The following is a 20,825-nucleotide window of genomic DNA, read 5'->3' on the forward strand; positions in this document are numbered from 1 at the left end:
GGATGTGGGGGAGGAGAGAGCAGGGAGAGGGAGGGGTGGGGAGGGAATGGGAATTGTGGGGGAGGAGAGAACAGAGAAGGAGAGGTGGGGAAGGAGCAGGGGAAGGGGGGAAGAAAGAGAATGGGTGCCATGCTTTAAAATAGAATGGATGCCATGCTTTAGAACAGTGGGGGGGAGAGTTCAGGAAGGGGAGGAGGTGGGGAGGGAGAGCAGGGGGAGTATGAGAGTGTATGTGGAGAGAACAGGGAAAGGAGGGCTAGCTGACACAACAGTAGCAAATTACAGTAGTAATAATAACACATTGAACAATCATATGATAGAGAAATATAGAAAATATGGAAATATAGGATATAATGGGTGCCATGATTTAGGGTAGAATGGGTGCCATGCTTTAGAATAGTGGTGGAATAGTGGGAGAGGATAGAATGGGTGCCATGCTTTGGGGTAGAATGGGTGCCATGCTTTAGAATAGTGGGGGAATAGTGGGGGAGGAGAGATCAGGAAAGGGAGGAGGTGGGGAGGGTGCAGGGGAGGGAGAGCAGGGGGAATGTGAGAGAGGAGAGAGCAGGAAAGTGATGAGGTGGGGAGGGAATGGGGAATGTTGGGGAGGAGAGGAGGTGTGGAAGGAGCAGGGGAAGGGGGAAAGAGCAAGAGAAGGGAGGGGGAGAGTGGGGGATGTGGGGGAGGAGAGATCATGGAAAGGGAGGAGGTGGGGAGAGAATGGGAAATGTGGGGGAGGAGAGAACAGGGAAGGAGAGAGGTGGGGAAGGAGCAGGGGAAGGGGGAAAGAGAATGGGTGCCATGCTTTAGAATAGAATGGATGCCATGCTTTAGAACAGTGGGGGGGGGGGAGTTCAGGAAGGGGAGGAGGTGGGGAGGGAGAGCAGGGGGAGTATGAGAGAGAGTATGTGGAGAGTACAGGGAAAGGAGGGGATGCCATGCTTTTGAGTAGAATGAGTGGCATGCTTTAGAGTGTGAGAGAGGATAGAGCAGGAAAAGGGGGGAGAAAATCAGACAATCTGACTACTCTAGACATTAACCGGAACTAACTAGAACACAGGGAATCTACAGCCTAGTCTGGCCTGTCCTATTCTGCTCTAGTCTGATTTTAGCCTGAACACTATAACAGGTCTACAGCCAGTTAGGCTGTAGCTAATCTATCGCCTAACCTAAGCTATTCTAACCTACCGGCAACCCTCGACCAGTGATGGAGAGCACCGATGCCCCCCACCCTGGCCCCCACACACATAAGGCGTGGGAGAAAAGGCCAGGCCGGGACACAGCGGCCTCCCCCTCACCACCAGTGTGTGTGCGCAAGGAAACCTTTCCACCACATGGATTGCCTCAGTGACTTGTTGTCTGAGGAGGAACCTTGTGAGGGCCGATGTACTGTAGGGGCCCATACAGTATGTCCACCTTATGTCTACAAAAAAATTCTTTATTTTTGCTTTTGAAATGTTTAATGGTCACTCACGATTCAGTAGGTCACTCACGAGTTGGCTTGGTTCCAGCCTTAAAACTCATTATATAAGGATTTTTCGAAATGTCTATGGAGAAAATGAAATGGAAACTCATTTCCGGGGCAAGAGATGTCACGTGATCATCTATGTGTTCCATAAAACGTCTCAACTTCTATTCTACCATGTATAAACCCTAAGTTGCCGACTTTAAAAGGAGCTTGTCGCCCATGAGAGACTGACCGGGCTGTAACTAGGTCAGCTGTAAGGCCACAGAAGGGACATGAGTCACATAACTGAAGATGAAGGGACATGAGTCACATGACTAAAGATGAAAGGACATGAGTCACATGACTAAAGATGAAGGGACATGAGTCACATGACTAAAGATGAAGGGACATGAGTCACATGACTAAAGATGAAGGGACAAGAGTCACATGACTGAAGATGAAGGGACATGAGTCACATGACTAAAGATGAAGGGACATGAGTCACATGACTAAAGATGAAGGGACATGAGTCACATGACTGAAGATGAAGGGACATGAGTCACATGACTAAAGATGAAGGGACATGAGTCACATGATTAAAGATGAAGGGACATGAGTCACATGACTAAAGATGAAGGGACATGAGTCACATGACTAAAGATGAAGGGACATGAGTCACATGACTAAAGATGAAGGGACATGAGTCACATGACTGAAGATGAAGGGACATGAGTCACATGACTGAAGATGAAGGGACATGAGTCACATGACTGAAGATGAAGGGACATGAGTCACATGACTAAAGATGAAGGGACATGAGTCACATGACTGAAGATGGATGAAATTAATCTTTTTGATGTATCTTGCACATTCTATGGCCGGCCGAGTTGAAATATATTGTCATGTCATGGTGTCTTATATTATATTAGAAATTAATTCTAGTTGTTTCTGTCTATGTTGTTTTGTACTGCTATTTTACATTGAAGTTTCCCCAGAAAAGGGGGCGGGGCCATGTCATTGTTCTGATATATATACTCCCAGGTTGATCCCGCCTACATAAGTTAACCATGTACTGGCTGTTTTTAAGAACTTTTTGACGAGAATTGGTCATTTTTATTGGGTGAAACAAATATGATATATATCCCGTGACTATTCCACTACCTTATGGGAGTAGTCGATGACTACTAAACTTCAGTAGTCGTGAATGCCCTACAGCCAAGTGATATTTAGTCAAGGTGAGAATATAGGCTGTATGAGTCACATGTATTGGATTAAAGCTAATTTCTATGACAGTATAATTTGATGACTCTGTGGCAGACATCAAATGTGTGCCAGCCAAACTCCATTCAAGAATGATCACTTGTATGGGAATTTCCATTTCATTAATTCTGCCACAGCTTCAACTTGTGTGACTACTGGCCATCTGCAGCACAGATGCACAGTCTTCCTGGATATCAGAGACAGCACCAGACATTCCATTTGTTTTAGTATTAGCTGTGGTAGCATGCCATGATGACATGAAAGCATACAGTGGTCTACTCATATCAAAGTCATCCTCGGATGGGAGATAGTTGTGCTTTCTACATCTGAGGCAGGAGTTTGGGAGATGGTTGTTCTTCATGTCAGGACAGTGTTACTTATACCAGCAGTGTAATCACAACACAACTATGCTTCACCAGCAATAACACCACGGAGCTAGCTTCAGCGGTCTGTCTGTGTGTGTGTGTGTGTGTGCGCGCGCGCGCGCACATGCGTGAGATGGTGATTACTTAAACCCATAGCTCAGGGAGCTGAAACGACAGATGTCTCCCCTTGGACTATTTCTTATTATGCAAAAACTCATGTGTGTGTGTGTGTGTGTGTGTGTGTGTGTGTGTGTGTGTATGCACGCATGCGTGCGTGTGAGAGAAAGAGTGTGTTTTGTAGAAAATAGACATGTATGTCAGCATTTATTTGCTTATGCAGAGACAAAAGCCCTTTCTAAACATGCAGTGAAATCCGGATTATAACCAGCTGCTAGCCGGTCAGCCTGCATGTTTAGAAACAATTAGCCGCCTCATGCGCACTCCCGCGAGTGCGGATCATCATGACCATCTGAGCCCCTAGTACAGGATCCACATTATTGGAAAAACGGCTGTTGTTTAACACTGGCAGCTCATGTTCCGGATCATGTATGTCTGAGTGGGCGGGTGGTTAAATGGCACTTTACAAACCATTAATGTCCCGGTGCTATTTAATAATTTCATGAATGGATGTACAGTAGTTACATGGCTGGATTATTTGGAAGAGAGCCAAATTAGATGAGTAAACAAGTAAAAGTTGAATCGTTTCTTTCTCCCCCATCTGCCAGTTTAAAAATGCAACAAGGAGATGATAGCCTACTACTTAGCCTACTGCATTGGCTAAAGTACCCGCTAACGTTCACGTAGCCTATTAATTAATTAATCTTTCGGGCAATCGCTTATATCAACGAATTAAACGAGCAAACTCACGGTTTCCTCAAGTGCTGCAAACGGCTTGAATGGTTTATTTTCCTCCCGAGTCCCGACCTGTCTGTCTTGTAGGCTATGTAAAAATGCAAGAGTTGCATCAGCCTATATCAAGACATATAGACAAGTTTCCCAGCGCTGGCCTAGGGCGGCGCCATAGCAGCCTTATATATGTCCCCGGCTTCCGGTTAAGTCCACATTGCGTCCACAGCAGCCTAAGTGATGTTGCCAGCTACGACTTAAATAGAGACTTATTACATCATATTTTTCCGCCCCCTGTATGTTGAGTGTTGGTGAAAAAGAAAAAAATAGCAGACGCTTTCGTTAGTGTAGAGCGCCGTTTAAAAGCCGCACAAGCAGCATCAGTCCCGCCGGCCAGCGCTGGACCCGCTGTGAGGAAACACACAGGAGGAAACTGAAATGTCAAAACAGACATGCCTTGCTAGGCCAGTCCTTTTTTTAATTGAGATCATGCAACAAGTAACCTACTTCAGCCGAGGCCAGCAAGACGATTGGAAAGAAACAGAAGCGTGTCTGCCGCCGTCAAAGCGAAAGAGACCCGACGTAGGCTGTCAATTTAGCGGAGGTAAAAAGCCTTTTTAGCTACGTCGGGCGAATCAATCAATCAATCAATCAATGGCACGCGCTTGTTGCCCGATGCTCGTATGATGAGGAGATGAATCAAAATGCTTACCACAAATAAAGCCACATGGGAGCCGAGAACGAGTGCAGGAGAGCTGACGCAGGTGCCAGGTGTGGAGTGGGAGAGATTAAGGTGCGTAGCCTATTGCTGGAGATTCAAGTTGTGTCCGCTGTCTGCACTGACACTATCACTTATTACTTTTAGCTGCGTTGTTTTTTCATCAAGGCAATGTCCAGAAGATATGTCCAGAAGATATGGGTTCATGAATGTCTGCAAATGCAGATAGATAGGCTACAGTAGGAGCATGCATGCATGTTGTCTGTTTCAATAACGAAAGCGTCCTTACCGAGAACGACGTGCCGACCAATTATATATTCTTGCTGCGAAATGGCCTCTTAATGACAACACTGGAATAATAGCCGTAATATTCATTCACAACGGGAGATAGCCTGACTGTGGGTAATTTGATGAAATACATAGCGTTACAACATACCCAACCTACTTTGTTGCTGTGGAGATATTGGTACGCTTCGGAGCTTTTGAGATAGTTCATCGCGTTACCGTCCACCTCCATTGATTCCTCAAAATACGCTATAATCCTGCCTGTAGTTACGTTCGGCCATTTACACATATTATCTTCCCATGTGTCCACTGTCAACGGGTGTGGGATAGACACTCTTTCGTTAGACAGGAGACTCGGAGAATGATCCCAAGTTTGCATTTTTTCGGCGGTCGCTATGGCTACTACGCTAGTACGTTACACTTCTCTGTATTCCAGAAGAGACAGACATATCGCGGCCCGAGTCCGGAAGCAAACCGGAAGTGCCCAGGAAACTTGTCTATAGCCTAACTTTTGTGGGGAGAAATAAATTGAAAACTAGTCAGATATGACTTGAATGCCACTTGTAAAATCATCCACAGTGTAATCTTAGAGCAACGGTGCGACCACTATTTTGACTGGCGGCTTTTGGGCGATGTAACAAAAGGCAAGCGCTCACTTTTTTTGGCACATTGCCATCCCACGTTATCGCCTGAATGCGTCGGAATTAGGGATGTTCATCAATTATCGAAAATCGATAATTGATCGTTAAGGATTGGAATCGATCCTGTGGCATTTGGATCGATTTTTTAATTATTAAAAAAAATAAAAAAATACTTTTTGTTTTTGTTTTGGGCTAGGTTTGGGTGGAATTCGTTCCTCCTCGCCCCACTCCATTGCACAGCCGACTAACGTGAGGTGGAGCTTCATATAGTCTCTAGTTTTCTGGCTGGGCACGGGCCTTTGTGCCAACAAAACTGTTTTAAACATGGGAAATTCACACCGGCATGCGCCGGGGACAGCAGTGTTGGAGAGGAGACACATTGAAATAAAGAGTTCATTGAGGAGAACACGTTGTCTTTCGTATTTTCTGCCATAGGCATTCATTTTGTAAAAAAAAAAAAAAAATGAAAATTTTCTAAGTATTAATATGATCGATAATCGATAATTGATCGTTAATTTTCACCGATTATCGATTTTGGAAAATTTTCAAAATGAACATCCCTAGTCGGAATGCATCCTCCGTTAAAACTGCATGTTTTTTAATCGAGTTTGGTTACAGATTCGCTAAAGCTGTTTCCATATCACATTTCTTTTTATCGATACACCCTACCGCACCCCCCTCCCCCCACCCACTCTACTCGCCATCGGCAGAGAATACGGACCATTTCCAGCTGTTTCTAAACAAAGACGACTCATGTCTAGAAAGGTAAAACCGGAAAATATCCTGCTCTGGCTAGCCGGACATGGTCCAGACTTCATGTTAGAAGTGGCTATGGTGTGTGTGCGCCTAAGCATTTGCATGTGTGTATTGAACCTAAACTTCTAAAAGCACCACTATCACGCCACTAGAGAGATAAAGAGAGAGGAGAGGAGAGAGGAGAGGAGCACAAAGCAAGCCTTTGGTGTTTCTATAGAAACAATCAGGCTCACCTCTGTTGGAAAAACAGCATCACAGGGACAAACGTGGTGACAAACACAAACGGCAGCATTAGCGCTCCTGAACACAGCCTGTGATTGGACAAATACTGTGAGCCACCTTTTGTCGAGATGCTTCCAATATCCTGTGATTTCCCTCTGGCTGCACTCAGGTCTTTTATCACCGTCAACAAACCTGTTCACCTGTTCAGTGGACTCAGCTCCAACCATGCAATCTATTCAGATAACAGCCAATTTACCAGCATAAAATAATCTTTACAAAATGTGTGGTTGTGCTGTTTCTGCCATACTAGATAGTACAGCAGTGGAAAATTACAGGGGGGGCATCCGGGTAGTGCAGCGGCAGATTCCCTGCCCACCAACACAAGGGTTGCAGGTTCGAGCCTCCTTGTTACCTCCGGCTTGGTCGGGTGTCCATACAGGCACAATAGACCCTTCTCACGGGGGCCATTTTGTGTCGAAAAGGCAGGGTAAACACAGGTGCAAGCAAAACACTAATGAGGGTTTCCAACTTCCATGATTGTAATTTGGAAACCCTCATTAGTGTTTTGCTTGCACCTGTGTTTATTCTGCCTTTTCGACACAAAATGGCCCCCGTGAGAAGGGTCTATTGGCCGTGTCTGCGATTAGAAAGCCGGATTAAGGGTATGTGTCCTGGTTGCTGCAAGAGTGCCTCTTCTGGTCGATCGGGGCACCTGTTCAGGAGGAAGGGAACTGGGGGGGGAATAGTGTGATCCTCCTAGCTTACGGTTCTCCCCAGATCGGCAGAGGGGGTGGAGTAACGACCGAGACAGCAGGGAGAATTGGCCAAATACAATTGGGGAGAAAATGGGGGTGGATCCGAAAAAACTTGATAAAAAAAGAAAAGGAAGAAGAGAATGACAGGGAAGATCAGAGAGAGACAAGAAGGGAAGACAGGTCTGTCTGTCGCAGCTTGCTGAGTGACCATGAAAGCTATACCAACCATTTCAGCAGCATCAGAAAGCCCTATGTTAGTACTCTGTTCACCATCATATCAGTACACTGTGTTAGTACTAGGGGCAGGGGGGGGGGGGAATCGATACACCATAGTATCGCGATATTTTGCCTGCCGATTGTATCGATATTTGGACGCCAAGTGTCGATATATAATATATATATATATATATATTTTTTTTTTGCAGGCCATGCCATGCCAGGCCACCGGGCATCTGCCCGAAGTGCCCGATGTTGCAGTCCGCGCCTGCAGTGGCGTATTGAGTCCAGAGAAGCTTAATAGTGTAGCCTACATGTGGGGCAAAAACAAAACAAAACAAAAAAACACTGCATGTTTTACTTCCGGTGAGGTCAAGGAAAAGGTAGAAAAAGGAGTTAGACAATATATCGAAATATCGCAATATTCAATATACTGTATCGCAGTATCGGCGATATCGCAATACTATCGTATCGTGACTCAAGTATCGTTTTAGTATCGTATCGTGGGCACCTAGTTAGTACTCTGTTCACCATCATATCAGCAGACTGTGTTAGTACTCTGTTCACCATCATATCAGCAGACTGTGTTAGTACTCTGTTCACCATCATATCAGCAGACTGTGTTAGTACTCTGTTCACCATCATATCAGCAGACTGTTAGTACTCTGTTCACCATCATTACAGCACACTGTGTTAGTACACTGTTCACCATCATATCAGCAGACTGTGTTAGTACCCTGTTCACCATCATATCAGCAGACTGTGTTAGTACCCTGTTCACCATCATATCAGCAGACTGTGTTAGTACTCTGTTCACCATCATATCAGCAGACTGTGTTAGTACCCTGTTCACCATCATATCAGCAGACTGTGTTAGTACCCTGTTCACCATCATATCAGCAGACTGTGTTAGTACTCTGTTCACCATCATATCAGCAGACTGTTAGTACTCTGTTCACCATCATTACAGCACACTGTGTTAGTACACTGTTCACCATCATTACAGCACACTGTGTTAGTACACTGTTCACCATCATATCGGCACACTGTGTTAGTACTCTGTTCACCATCATATGGGCAGACCGTGTTAGTACACTGTTCACCATCATATCGGCAGACTGTGTTAGTACTTTGTTCACCATATCAGCAGACCGTGTTAGTACTCTGTTCACCATCATATCAGCACACTGTGTTAGTACTCTGTTCACCATCATATGGGCAGACTGTGTTAGTACACTGTTCCCCATCATATCGGCAGACTGTGTTAGTACTTTGTTCACCATCATATCAGCAGGCCGTGTTAGTACTCTGTTCACCATCATATCAGCAGACTGTGTTAGTACTTTGTTCACCATCATATCAAAATACTGTGTTAGTACTCTGTTCACCATTATATCAGCAGACTATGTTAATACTCTGTTCACCATCATATCAGCAGACTGTGTTAGTACTCTGTTCACCATCATATTAGCAGACTGTGTTAGTAGTCTGTTCACCATCATATTAGCAGACTGTGTTAGTAGTCTGTTCACCATCATATTAGCAGACTGTGTTAGTACTTTGTTCACCATCATATCAAAAGACTGTTAGTACTCTGTTCACCATCATATCAGCATACTGTGTTTCATGACCAAAGCGGGCTTGCTTTGCATCACCAGCATCATCATCAGTATATAAATGGGAGCTAGGGCCCTGTCTGTCTGTCCCACTGATGACATCATCAGTGATGTCATAAATCCCAGTGATGATGTCATCAGTGGTGTCATAAATCCACTGATGACATCAGTGATGTCATAAATCCCAGTGATGTCTGTCCCACTGATGATGTCATTAGTGATGTCATGTCATAAATCCCAGTGATGTCATAGATCAGCGTTTCTCAACTGGTGAGTCGCGACCCAAAGGTGGGTCGCGGGGCCGTTTTGATTGGGTCGCAGACATTGGCCAATTTTTTTTTTTTTTCATATTTCATTTGAGTTAAATTCAGATTATCGAAACTGGATTAGCCTGACCAGTTTTACTTGTTTAACAAGCTGAAGCATATGCTCTGCCTGTAATTCAAGAGAAGTCTGCCTTTTCATTTCATATTTAATTTTAGTTCAATTCAGATTATTGAAACTGGATTAGCATGGCCCCAGTTTAATTAAAAGTTATGACCAGTTTAACTAAAAGGCATATAGCCTGCCTGTGATTCAAGAAAAGTCTGCCTTTTTATTTCATATTAGTTAAATTCAGACTATTGAAACTGGATTAGCATGACCAGGTTAACTTGTTTTATTATTATTATTAACTTGTTTAAAAACATATAGGCATGTAATTCAAGATAAGTCTGCCTTTTATTTCATATTTCATACAGTTCAAATAAGACTTTCTGAGCATGACCAGTTTGACTTGTTTAAATTTAAAACCATATAGGCCTGTAATTCAAGTCTGCCTTATTTCAATTGGTTTTTAGCCCTAGTTGCACTTCTGTTGCACTTTTTTGTTCATTTGAGGTTTATAACAGTGCATGAAGGCATTGTGTATTAAATTAATGCGCTATTTTTGGTGCAATAAATTTGAGTGGTTTAAAAAAAAATCTGAAATTTGGGTCGCGACTTCATGACAAGGAAAATAGTGGGTCCTGAGGCTACACCAGTTGAGAACCACTGTCATAGATGACCCAGTGAGATGTCATCAGTGATGTCATAAATCCAGTAGTCTGACCAGAAGAGGGCGGTAATGCAACATTGTGAGGAGAGGGGAGAGGAGAGGCAGAGAAACAGAGAGAGGGAGGAAAGGGAGAGAGAGAGGGGGAGAGAGAGATTGTTCATGCGCCAATAGGGCAGGCAAGGCCACACAGCAGGCAAGCTGCCCGGTGAGCTGCAAGATCGGAATCGAGCATGCATAGCGCGCAAGATCCCTAGTCATTTCAAAAGCACCACCATCGTGCACTAAACACAGAGGGGAAACTGCAGCTGTTCGCCTTATTGCTCAATGTTCATTTGATTGCCAAAAAAGGCATTACTTACAAAAAGGACAGAAAGATTTGTCCAAAAACATTTCCATTATACTGCTGTATGTACAGTATATCTGTTTCTTTTAAATCCTCCTCAGTCACACTGTGAAGAACTTGACCGTGCTCTGCATGTGTGTATACCTGTGCTTGTGTAGGTGTGTGTTTGTGTGTTTGCGTACTTCTCATAGATCCTCTGGCCCCTCATAAACACCTTGGCTTGACTATCCAATGGGAAGGTCCCGTCATCCTTCCGGAAGCGGTAGAACAACTTCAAGTCTTTGAAGTCCACATGCTCGTCACACACTGCAAACACATCCAGAAACAAAAAAGAAACAGGGGGGTCACTTCTGCGGCATTATCACACAGAGGAATGTGACTGACACACAGGAAGAGAGCTTTAAACATTATCACACACAGGAATGTGACTGACACACAGGAAGAGAGCTTTAAACATTATCACACACAGGAATCTGACTGACACACAGGAAGAGAGCTTTAAACATTATCACACACAGGAATCTGACTGACACACAGGAAGAGAGCTTTAAACATTATCACACACAGGAATCTGACTGACACACAGGAAGAGAGCTTTAAACATTTATTACAAACTGAAAACATGCAGCGTCCCTGCGGAACTTTAGTATCACTTTTTGTCCCTTCTTTTGTTTTGCGATTTTATCTCGTTCCCTTGAACTTTGGAACATTTAAAGACTCTTCTTTTCTTTTTTTATTGTTTATTGACCTACTGTCCATAACTCTGGAAATGTTTGTAACTGTGGAGGTGTTTAGCCCGGCATCTATTGCATGTAGGGGGGTCCGCTAGATGTTCCCAGCCTAAGCCGGGGAGGGGAGGGGGGGGGGGGGTTCTATTTGCATCAGCCCCGAGCCCCCCACAAGGTTTCTTCCCTTTTCCTACAAATAATAGATTTTGGGATAGTTTGGGATAGCCGGGATGCGTTGCATGCCGCCGAGCCACACATCTCCAGGGGGAAGGAGAAACGGGGGGAAATGGGGAAAACACACTGGACTTCGGGGCAAGAGTTCTCTTTGACCGGTGCCTGCCTGGCTGTAAAGAGAGGTGTTCAGGGTACAGCCTGGCTGTAAAGAGAGGTGTTCAGGGTGCAGCCTGGCTGTAAAGAGAGGTGTTCAGGGTACAGCCTGGCTGTAAAGAGAGGCGTTCAGGGTGCAGCCTGGCTGTAAAGAGAGGTGTTCAGGGTGCAGCCTGGCTGTAAAGAGAGGTGTTCAGGGTACAGCCTGGCTGTAAAGAGAGGTGTTCAGGGTACAGCCTGGCTGTAAAGAGAGGTGTTCAGGGTGCAGCCTGGCTGTAAAGAGAGGTGTTCAGGGTACAGCCTGGCTGTAAAGAGAGGCGTTCAGGGTGCAGCCTGGCTGTAAAGAGAGGTGTTCAGGGTACAGCCTGGCTGTAAAGAGAGAGGTGTTCAGGGTGCAGCCTGGCTGTAAAGAGAGGTGTTCAGGGTACAGCCTGGCTGTAAAGAGAGGTGTTCAGGGTACAGCCTGGCTGTAAAGAGAGGTGTTCAGGGTGCAGCCTGGCTGTAAAGAGAGGTGTTCAGGGTACAGCCTGGCTGTAAAGAGAGGTGTTCAGGGTGCAGCCTGGCTGTAAAGAGAGGTGTTCAGGGTGCAGCCTGGCTGTAAAGAGGCGTTCAGGGCCTGGTTGTAAAGAGAGGCGTTCAGGGTGCAGCCTGCCTGTAAAGAGAGGCGTTCAGGGTGCAGCCTGGCTGTAAAGAGAGGGTGCAGCCTGGCTGTAAAGAGAGGGTGCAGCCTGGCTGTAAAGAGAGGCGTTCAAGGTGCAGCCTGGCTGTAAAGAGAGGGTGCAGCCTGGCTGTAAAGAGAGGCGTTCAGGGTGCAGCCTGGCTGTAAAGAGAGGGTGCAGCCTGGCTGTAAAGAGAGGTGTTCAGGGTGCAGCCTGGCTGTAAAGAGAGGGTGCAGCCTGGCTGTAAAGAGAGGGTGCAGCCTGGCTGTAAAGAAAGGTGTTCAGGGTGCAGCCTGGCTGTAAAGAGAGGGTGCAGCCTGGCTGTAAAGAGAGGGTGCAGCCTGGCTGTAAAGAGAGGTGTTCAGGGTGCAGCCTGGCTGTAAAGAGAGGGTGCAGCCTGGCTGTAAAGAGAGGTGTTCAGGGTGCAGCCTGGCTGTAAAGAGAGGGTGCAGCCTGGCTGTAAAGAGAGGCGTTCAGGGTGCAGCCTGGCTGTAAAGAGAGGGTGCAGCCTGGCTGTAAAGAGAGGCGTTCAGGGTGCAGCCTGGCTGTAAAGAGGCGTTCAGGGCCTGGTTGTAAAGAGAGGCGTTCAGGGTGCAGCCTGCCTGTAAAGAGAGGTGTTCAGGGTGCAGCCTGGCTGTAAAGAGAGGGTGCAGCCTGGCTGTAAAGAGAGGCGTTCAGGGTGCAGCGGAGTTGCCTCTGCTGTTTACAGTAGTTTGGTCATTTGTTGTCAGTGGTGGCCGAGGACACTGACAGGAAGCAAGATTCCCCCCCCCACTATGGGTCCAGTATGACCACGCCCCGAACTCTGATTGGTCGCTGCAACTGCTGCTTCCTGAAAGGGTGCGATGAGTAAAAAGATTTAGTTAAAATGTGGCTTAATGGGTAAGGCCCTTGCCTTACAGTCTTACAGTAGGACTGGGGTTCCATTCCCATTTAACCACACACTTTTTAACAAGCATTTTTATTATTTTAAAACATTAGGGTTAGACAAGTACAACGATTTGGTTAGGGTTTGGGTATGGTCGTGGTTAAATAAGAAAACCCTAACCCGAATCTTAACACATTGAGTGCCAGCGACGCCATATGGCGTCAAGAGAAATTTACCGTAGACTGCCAGCGACGCCAAATGGCGTCAATAACTCCAAATTCATATTTTGACGGGGGAATGTCGATCTAAGCCTCTTACATCGCCTCTTACAATATGAGAGCTATTGAATGTGTCTAACCTATTTTACAGAACCCTTAGGTGGCGACAGTCCTCTCCAGATTAGAGAACGGCCAGGAGAAAAGAGAGAAGAAGTGATGAGGAAACGGAAATCGCAATGATATGCATGAAGCGTGCATACCGTTAGCTGTGCCTGTGAACAGCAGTCATCTGCTGCCATAATTGAGCCCCTACCGTGTCCGCTGCGATAGTCCATCCATATGATTTAGTTGCCGACACGGCGACACCAGGGTCTTTCTGAAAAATTACATTATTCTCAGCTGGGAGCTGGCGACACGCTGTAAAAAAGCAGGGGGATGCAGGCAGCGGACTTTTTCAGTGCAGATCAAACAGAGCAAACGCAGCAGAGACACTCCTCCCACCACGAAGGAGGGGGAGGAGGGGGGTGGGGCACGCAGGCCACTACAGCATACAACCATTCACAGTACACTGACACACCCAGGCAGCAGGCTCGATGCATAATGAGCAAACAAGCTAGAATAGGCTATCTGATGCCCACCAGCAGTAAATCAAGACCAGCAAGAAGGTGTAGGGTCTGCGCACGCAGGTTCTTTTCAAGAAAATAAAACAATGCAGGAAATTTTGTGTTTGAATATTGTTATGTTACACAAAAAATGAAAGCTTAGAATGTGTAGTTTCATCCAGAAAAAAAAAAGTTGATATCTTCTTTCTTTGTGGAAATATGGACTTCAACATCCAGCATGACCCCATGAAAGTGAGCATTTTGATGTTAGACCAAGCTGTATACTAATATTTGTAGAAAATAAACAACACATTCTTTTGACATACTTTAGAATGTCTAGGTAAACTAGACATTCTAACCTTTCATTTCAGCTATAGCATTTTGTTCAACTCAAAGCAGAATTCATTCTGTCGCCTTTCTAACATAAAGATGTGATTATCTCAGAAACTAATTTCAGCATGCTCTTTTCGGTCGAAAACACTCTTTTTCAGAGGGGTGTATTTCCAAAATGGAACGGTTTATAAACACAGTTTTTTTTTTAAATGAAACAGAAGGGTTCAAAGTTTCATTGAGGCTATTGGTTGTCCATATAAGAGGAACACAAAAAATGATATGGCTATATTAAAATGCATTGCGGCCTATGTGGCACAGTACAGCAACCTTTTGCCCAAGGGCGTGGCACTCAAAGTGTTAACCACATCTTTTTTACTTGCCGCACGTTTTCAGGAAGAAGCAGTTGGGGCAACCAATCAAATGATTTTGGGGTGTGGTCATCCCGGACCAAAAGTGTGTGTGTGGGGGGGATCTCGCTGATGGGAATGAGGGGGAAGCGGTGTGTGTGTGCGCGCCTCGCTTGGGGCGGATGAGTTCTGCGGAGTTGCTTGCGTGGCAGCGTGGGAAGAAGCGGCGACCAATCAAATGAGTTCGGGGCGTGGTTTCATCTAAACTGGGTTGCCAGACGTATACACGCGTCCCAGGCATTACGAACTAACGGATGGAGACCGATAGTTCTCCCCATCGGTCTCCATCCCTTCAACAACACAGGTACGATATGGTAACAATTACCACCCCCCCCCTTCCCCAACACACACACACACACACACACACACACACACACACACACACACAAACACTTACCATGGTGAATGATACTCTGGTCTAGAAGTTTCTGTATGATCTTGATGGCCGTGTCTCGGTCTGAAGCCTCCTTGTGCTCGATCAGCCAATCAATGAGCTCCTTGGCCACAAAGCAGTTTGGGTAAGTTCTCAGGTGGTGCCTGCGGTCCTTGATCACCTTCCCCTCATGGAGACGCAGCCTGAAAACCAGGAGAGCCTTTCTTCAGAACAGTTTTACAATGTTAGATCAGGGTAGAAGAGGGGTGATCTCTGCACAAACCGTGTGCGTCAGGTGCGTCAGAGCTAGGGATGTTCATTTTGAAAAATTTCCAAAATCGATAATCGGTGAGAATTAACGATCAATTATCGATTATCGATTTTATTAATACTTAGAAAATTTTCAATATTTTCAATTTTTTTTTTTTTTTTTTTTTTACAAAATGAATGCCTATGGCAGAAAATACGAAAGACAACGTGTTCTCCTCAATGAACTCTTTATTTCAATGTGTCTCCTCTCCAACACTGCTGTCCCCGGCGCATGCCGGTGTGAATTTCCCATGTTTAAAACAGTTTTGTTGGCACAAAGGCCCGTGCCCAGCCAGAAAACTAGAGACTATATGAAGCTCCACCTCACGTTAGTCGGCTGTGCAATGGAGTGGGGCGAGGAGGAACGAATTCCACCCAAACCTAGTCCAAAAAAAAAAAAAAAAAATTAATAATTAAAAAATCGATCCAAATGCCACAGGATCGATTCCAATCCTTAACGATCGATTATCGATTTTCGATAATTGATGAACATCCCTAGTCAGAGCATCAGGTAAGTTGAGAGAATGTGCCAGATGAAGGTCTTGTGACCGAAACGTTGCCAATAAAAGTCTGAAGTGAAGTCAGTGTGCGGGATTTTTCCTCTCTCAACTTACAATGTTAGATCAGAACCTCAAAATGAGTCTACCAATTTAATTAAATCAATCAATCAAATTAAGTCTGCGAATTCTCTGAATGGTTTAAAAAGAATATTGCTGAGTAAACTAGAGTAATGTGTGATCCTTTGGTTGAAATGGCTATTGAACTTGTGTGGTTTATATATTTTGTTATTTTTATTATTTATGTTATGTGTTATTGTATGTCCTGTTTTTCGAAGACCAGGGACCATGTTGGAAATAAGTGTTCACACTTTTACATGTCTATCCCTTGGATTTTGCTCTGCTATATCCATAAATAAAATCAATCAATCACTCAGTCAAGCTTTTTAAACTTTATTTACAAAATTAGGTAAAGCAATCAGTCATCCATCATCTAGGCAAGGGAGGGGGGAATTCAACAGCCATTTGCAGTGACCTACAGCAGTGGTTCTCAACCTGAGGTTCAGGGACCACCAGGGGTCCTTGAAGAGGTTCCAGGGCATCCCCATCAAAATGATAATGGTAAATTTCACCATTATTTAATTTACAAGAAATCAATTACCATTTTGGTTGTAGTCTCACTGTTATCGCTCTACTTTCAATACACACAGTGCTGGTATTCTGGACCAAATCATATCGATGGAAATATTCTCCGATTTAGGTCCAATAGACAACATCAGATGGGGGTCGGTGGTTCTAATGCGGAGTAAATCCGATCACATCACTGCTCTACTTATATTGCATGATGACAAGCAAACCTCTCATGCCTCTACAGATGGCATAGATGCTGGTTTGCATTCAGCGAGGTGACCTCTTCCTGAACCGAGCATTGTGAAACAGCCCATCTCAGCCTCGGCCAAGCGTCCTGCAGTTAGCCAGTTCCACTCCACGCTGGGCCTGTGTGCAGCTGGCTAGCATCACTCCACATTAGCACTGACAGCCCAGTCCAAGCCTGCTCAGCCAGACCCACACACACCGCTGCTCCGCCAACAAGACCCAGGATGGGCCAGCAACCACAGCACAACAAGGTTCAGCACTATCATCAGAGTTGGACTGGAGTATTAAACTTAATCGATGTTCCATTCAGTCCAGCAACCTACTGTGTACTGATCAATCTGAAATCATTTCAAACAGAGCCAGCAGCCAAATCATGACGTCCGTATCACTATTGCTTTTTCAAAGTCTGATAGAACCAGTGTGGGACTTGCTGTGTCAGCTGTTACAATTTCCAATTTCCCATTTAGCAGACGCTTTTATCCAAAGCGACATACTCTTTTCTCTAAACTTACCGCCCACCCCTTTTTTTCTTTTTCTTTTTTTGAGTCAAATTTTACATGGTCTCCCCTGATTTTAAGTATAGTTGAATCGCTTGGTTTGAACAATTTGTATAAGCATTTTACACAAGGTCTATGAAAAAATGAATGAAATCTCATGGACAGGGAGAGGGGGTGACTTTGGCACCCTATTCATTAGGCAGCCAGAACTATGTTAGCCGTTAGCAACGTTAGCATTAGCGTAGCGCCGAGATGGCTCAGGGAACAGTAGACAGAATATCAGCTTTTCTTCATGCAGTAACAAGCCTTGAAACCTTTCCTTGTGGCTGAGTGTTGCTGTAGTGTAATATAGACAGTTTAAGACCATTTCTACTACATTTCTAGCGTTTCTACAGCTACTGGATGCTGCACTGCTGTCAGCTGAGCCTAGAGCCGTTCTGCTCCAGTGCACAGCTCTGGTGAGCAGCTCCGGTGAGCAGGTCATATGGCAACGTCACATGGACAAACTCATCATTCTTAAAGAGACAGGCGCCGGTAAATATAAAAAATATATAATAAAAACAATAATAAAACTAGAATGTCTACATTTCCTAACGAAAATGTAATTGTGCTTGCTGTCCTCGCCATGCACCGCCTGGCTTCCAAAGTCCCTGCCCATGGACCTAGGGGGACTAAGTAGTTATGGGGGTGCCTATGTGAGTAAAAGGACTTTGGAGTAGAAGTACTTGGTAGGTGGGGAAGTCAGACTGGTTGTAGCCTACTAGAGAGACACAAAAGGCTGGCCCAATCTCTGCAATCTAAAACTACATTACCTGCAAACTACAGCATCAATAATTACCATGTATTGTAAATGTCTCCAACTGTCTCAAGGAAAATAGGACATGATAACCTCCAGAGAAGTAGTATTCCTTGTAGTGTCATTCATGTTTATGGTTGCGACAACAACTGTTTACAAAACTAGCAGGCTTACCAGAGCTGCAAACACACAAGTGAAAAGCTATCAATGGCTGCATCTAATCAGCCAGTAACTAATGTAGGCTATCTTCCATTATGTTAGTGTAAGAAGTCAAATGTACTGATAATAGTCCCTGGTCACCAAAGTAATGTTACCCTTTTAGTTTTGTTACAGAGTTGCTGATCGGTTGTCATGTGTCCAGTCAGCCAGAGAAGCTGCTTGGGTAGCATGCTAACTAACGCCTAACGCAGTGGTTCTCAACTGGTGTAGCCTCAGGACCCACTATTTTCCTTGTCATGAAGTCGCGACCCACATTTCAGATTTTTTTTTAAACCACTCAAATTTATTGCACAAAAAATAGCGCATTTATTTAATACACAATGCCTTCATGCACTGTCAAATGAACAAAAAAGTGCAACAGAAGTGCAACTAGGGCTAAAAACCAATTGAAATAAGGCAGACTTGAATTACAGGCCTATACTGTATGTTTTTAAATTTAAACAAGTCAAACTGGTCATGGTCAGAAAGTCTTATTTGAACTGTATGAAATATGAAATAAAAGGCAGACTTTTCTTGAATCACAGGCAGGCTATATGCTTTTTAGTTAAACTGGTCATAACTTTTAATTAAACTGGGGCCATGCTAATCCAGTTTCAATCATCTGAATTGAACTAAAATTAAATATGAAATGAAAAGGCAGACTTCTCTTGAATTACAGGCAGAGCATATGCTTCAGCTTGTTAAACAAGTAAAACTGGTCAGGCTAATCCAGTTTCAATAATCTGAATTTAACAAATGAAAAAAAAAAAAAAAAAAAAAAAGTCAATGTCCGCGACCCAATCAAAACGGCCCCGCGACGCTACCCACCAGTTGAGAAACGCTGGCCTAACGCTAGCATTAGCTCAATTAGCTTGTTGCAACTAGTCCCAAACATTGATGAACAGTGTGTCCTAACGCCAGGGGGACAAGGTGTTTGTTTTGGCTGGCTGAGGTTAGCCTATAAGGCACAGTTGTTGTGGCTAACAGCCTCCATTCACACTAGGCTATTCACACTAGGCTATCTCTTCCATTATGTTTTCAAACCCAGCTGGCTGTATATAATGAACAACCACAAAGTGGTGACACTTACCCATGGGTTCAGTTCATTGTTTTCTGGACATGTTTCCATGCTACAGTAACACAGCAGTTAACAGAACAGACAGGCCTCCCATGGTTGGCGACAAGTGTATATCATTCTCTCTACCCAAAATGCAACACTGCTCTACCCAACATGCAACACTGCTGCTCAGAGTTGCTCTTTAGCTCTATTTATCTGGTCAAATCTCACCGGATTCCTGTTTCCAGTACACTTTTAGCATTTGGTTTTTAACAGAGAAGAGTTGGAGCTGCTGAAAACATACAGTATGCAAATGAGAGTGAGACCATGAGTGATATACCCACTGTGATACAAGCATAGGTGTGTCTGTACAATAGCGTGCGACAAGTGTCAAGTGTCATACAAGAAGGAAGGCTGGCCATAATGAGAATGAATCCGCACTTCCTGCCGCCCTTCAAAATAAAACAATTTAGAAGGGACAGGCACTGAATGCTGCTATAGCGCCCCCTAAAGGCTAAATGACAAAATACTTCTCCTATAGGCTCAGAGTACATCCATCCACACCTGTACAAAGTTTGGTTAGCATCGGACGATCTTTGTGAAATAGGCCCCACCCACAGAAAGTTGGAAGTGGATTATATCGCAACGGTGCATTCTTTTCAAAAACTTCCAAATCAGTGTTGTGCAGGACAGTCCCCACATGATGTGTGCGTTGGTTTGGTGAAGATTGGACAAAATTTCAAGGAGAAATGGCAAAAAAACGGTTTTGGACAAAATGCAAAATGGCGGAAAATCTAGTCAGACGCAAATGGGCGTGGCCTAGTTGAGTAGATGCGGGAGGACCCAAGGAATCCAGGGAAAAAAGAATTTTGATGATAGACCCTACGGTTCAAAAGTTATGGACCAAAAGGTAAGGAGGGCTGTTATAGCGCCACCATCTGGTCAATTGGTGCAATTTTTTCGGGGATAGTAAAAGACCCCTCAGTGCACCTCCCTACCAAGTTTCGTAGCTCTAGCTGTTATGGTTTCTGAATGACAGCTAATTTACTGCAAGATTTTGCAAGATTTTTCCAAACCCCATGCAAGTCAATGGGGAAAAAAATGGCGCTTAATGGGGAATTGCGGCCAAACCGCTTTCACAAACCCTTAGCAAAGTCATAGCACACCTGTGCTCAATAAGCCGGTCATTTTGAGGTCTGGCATGTCTATGTGGCGCAAAAATTGGGTGAGTTATTAGTCGTAGAACTTTTTGGCAGATAGAATAATAAGTATGTGGGATTTCAAGATTGTGCCTTGCTTGTCAGCAAGCACAATAATTATAAATAATAATAAACTATTTTCGACTTTCAATAATAAAAGTCGATCTTGATCTTAAAAACGATTATTCAAAAATTCAAAATTCATCCCTACCACTTATACTTGGCCAATTCCCCCTGCTGTCCCAGTCGTGGGTCCACCCCCTCTGCCGATCTGGGGAGAGTTGTAGACTAGCACATGCTTCCTCTGACACGTGTGCAGTCGCCAGCGAGGGGTTTCACCAGCAGGACGTAGTGCTTCGGAGGATCACGCTATTC

The 20,825-nt window shown here is 44.6% G+C and overlaps 1 protein-coding gene across 2 annotated transcripts in view; it reads right to left on the reverse strand.

Annotated features, from left to right (window-relative positions):
• deptor (DEP domain containing MTOR-interacting protein) overlaps positions 1-20,825 on the reverse strand; it is a 70,052-nt gene that overhangs the window by 45,047 nt on the left and 4,180 nt on the right. For both annotated transcript variants that reach the window (XM_083640254.1, XM_083640253.1), the window contains exons 3-4: positions 15,046-15,224; positions 10,689-10,812 (exon numbers count right to left, since the gene is read on the reverse strand). In XM_083640254.1, the coding sequence (XP_083496380.1) occupies positions 10,689-10,812; positions 15,046-15,224 (303 nt within the window). The remainder of the gene's footprint in view (positions 1-10,688; positions 10,813-15,045; positions 15,225-20,825) is intronic.

Source organism: Poromitra crassiceps, assembly GCF_964638095.1.
Source record: "Poromitra crassiceps genome assembly, chromosome: 1".
Lineage (NCBI taxonomy): Eukaryota > Metazoa > Chordata > Actinopteri > Beryciformes > Melamphaidae > Poromitra > Poromitra crassiceps.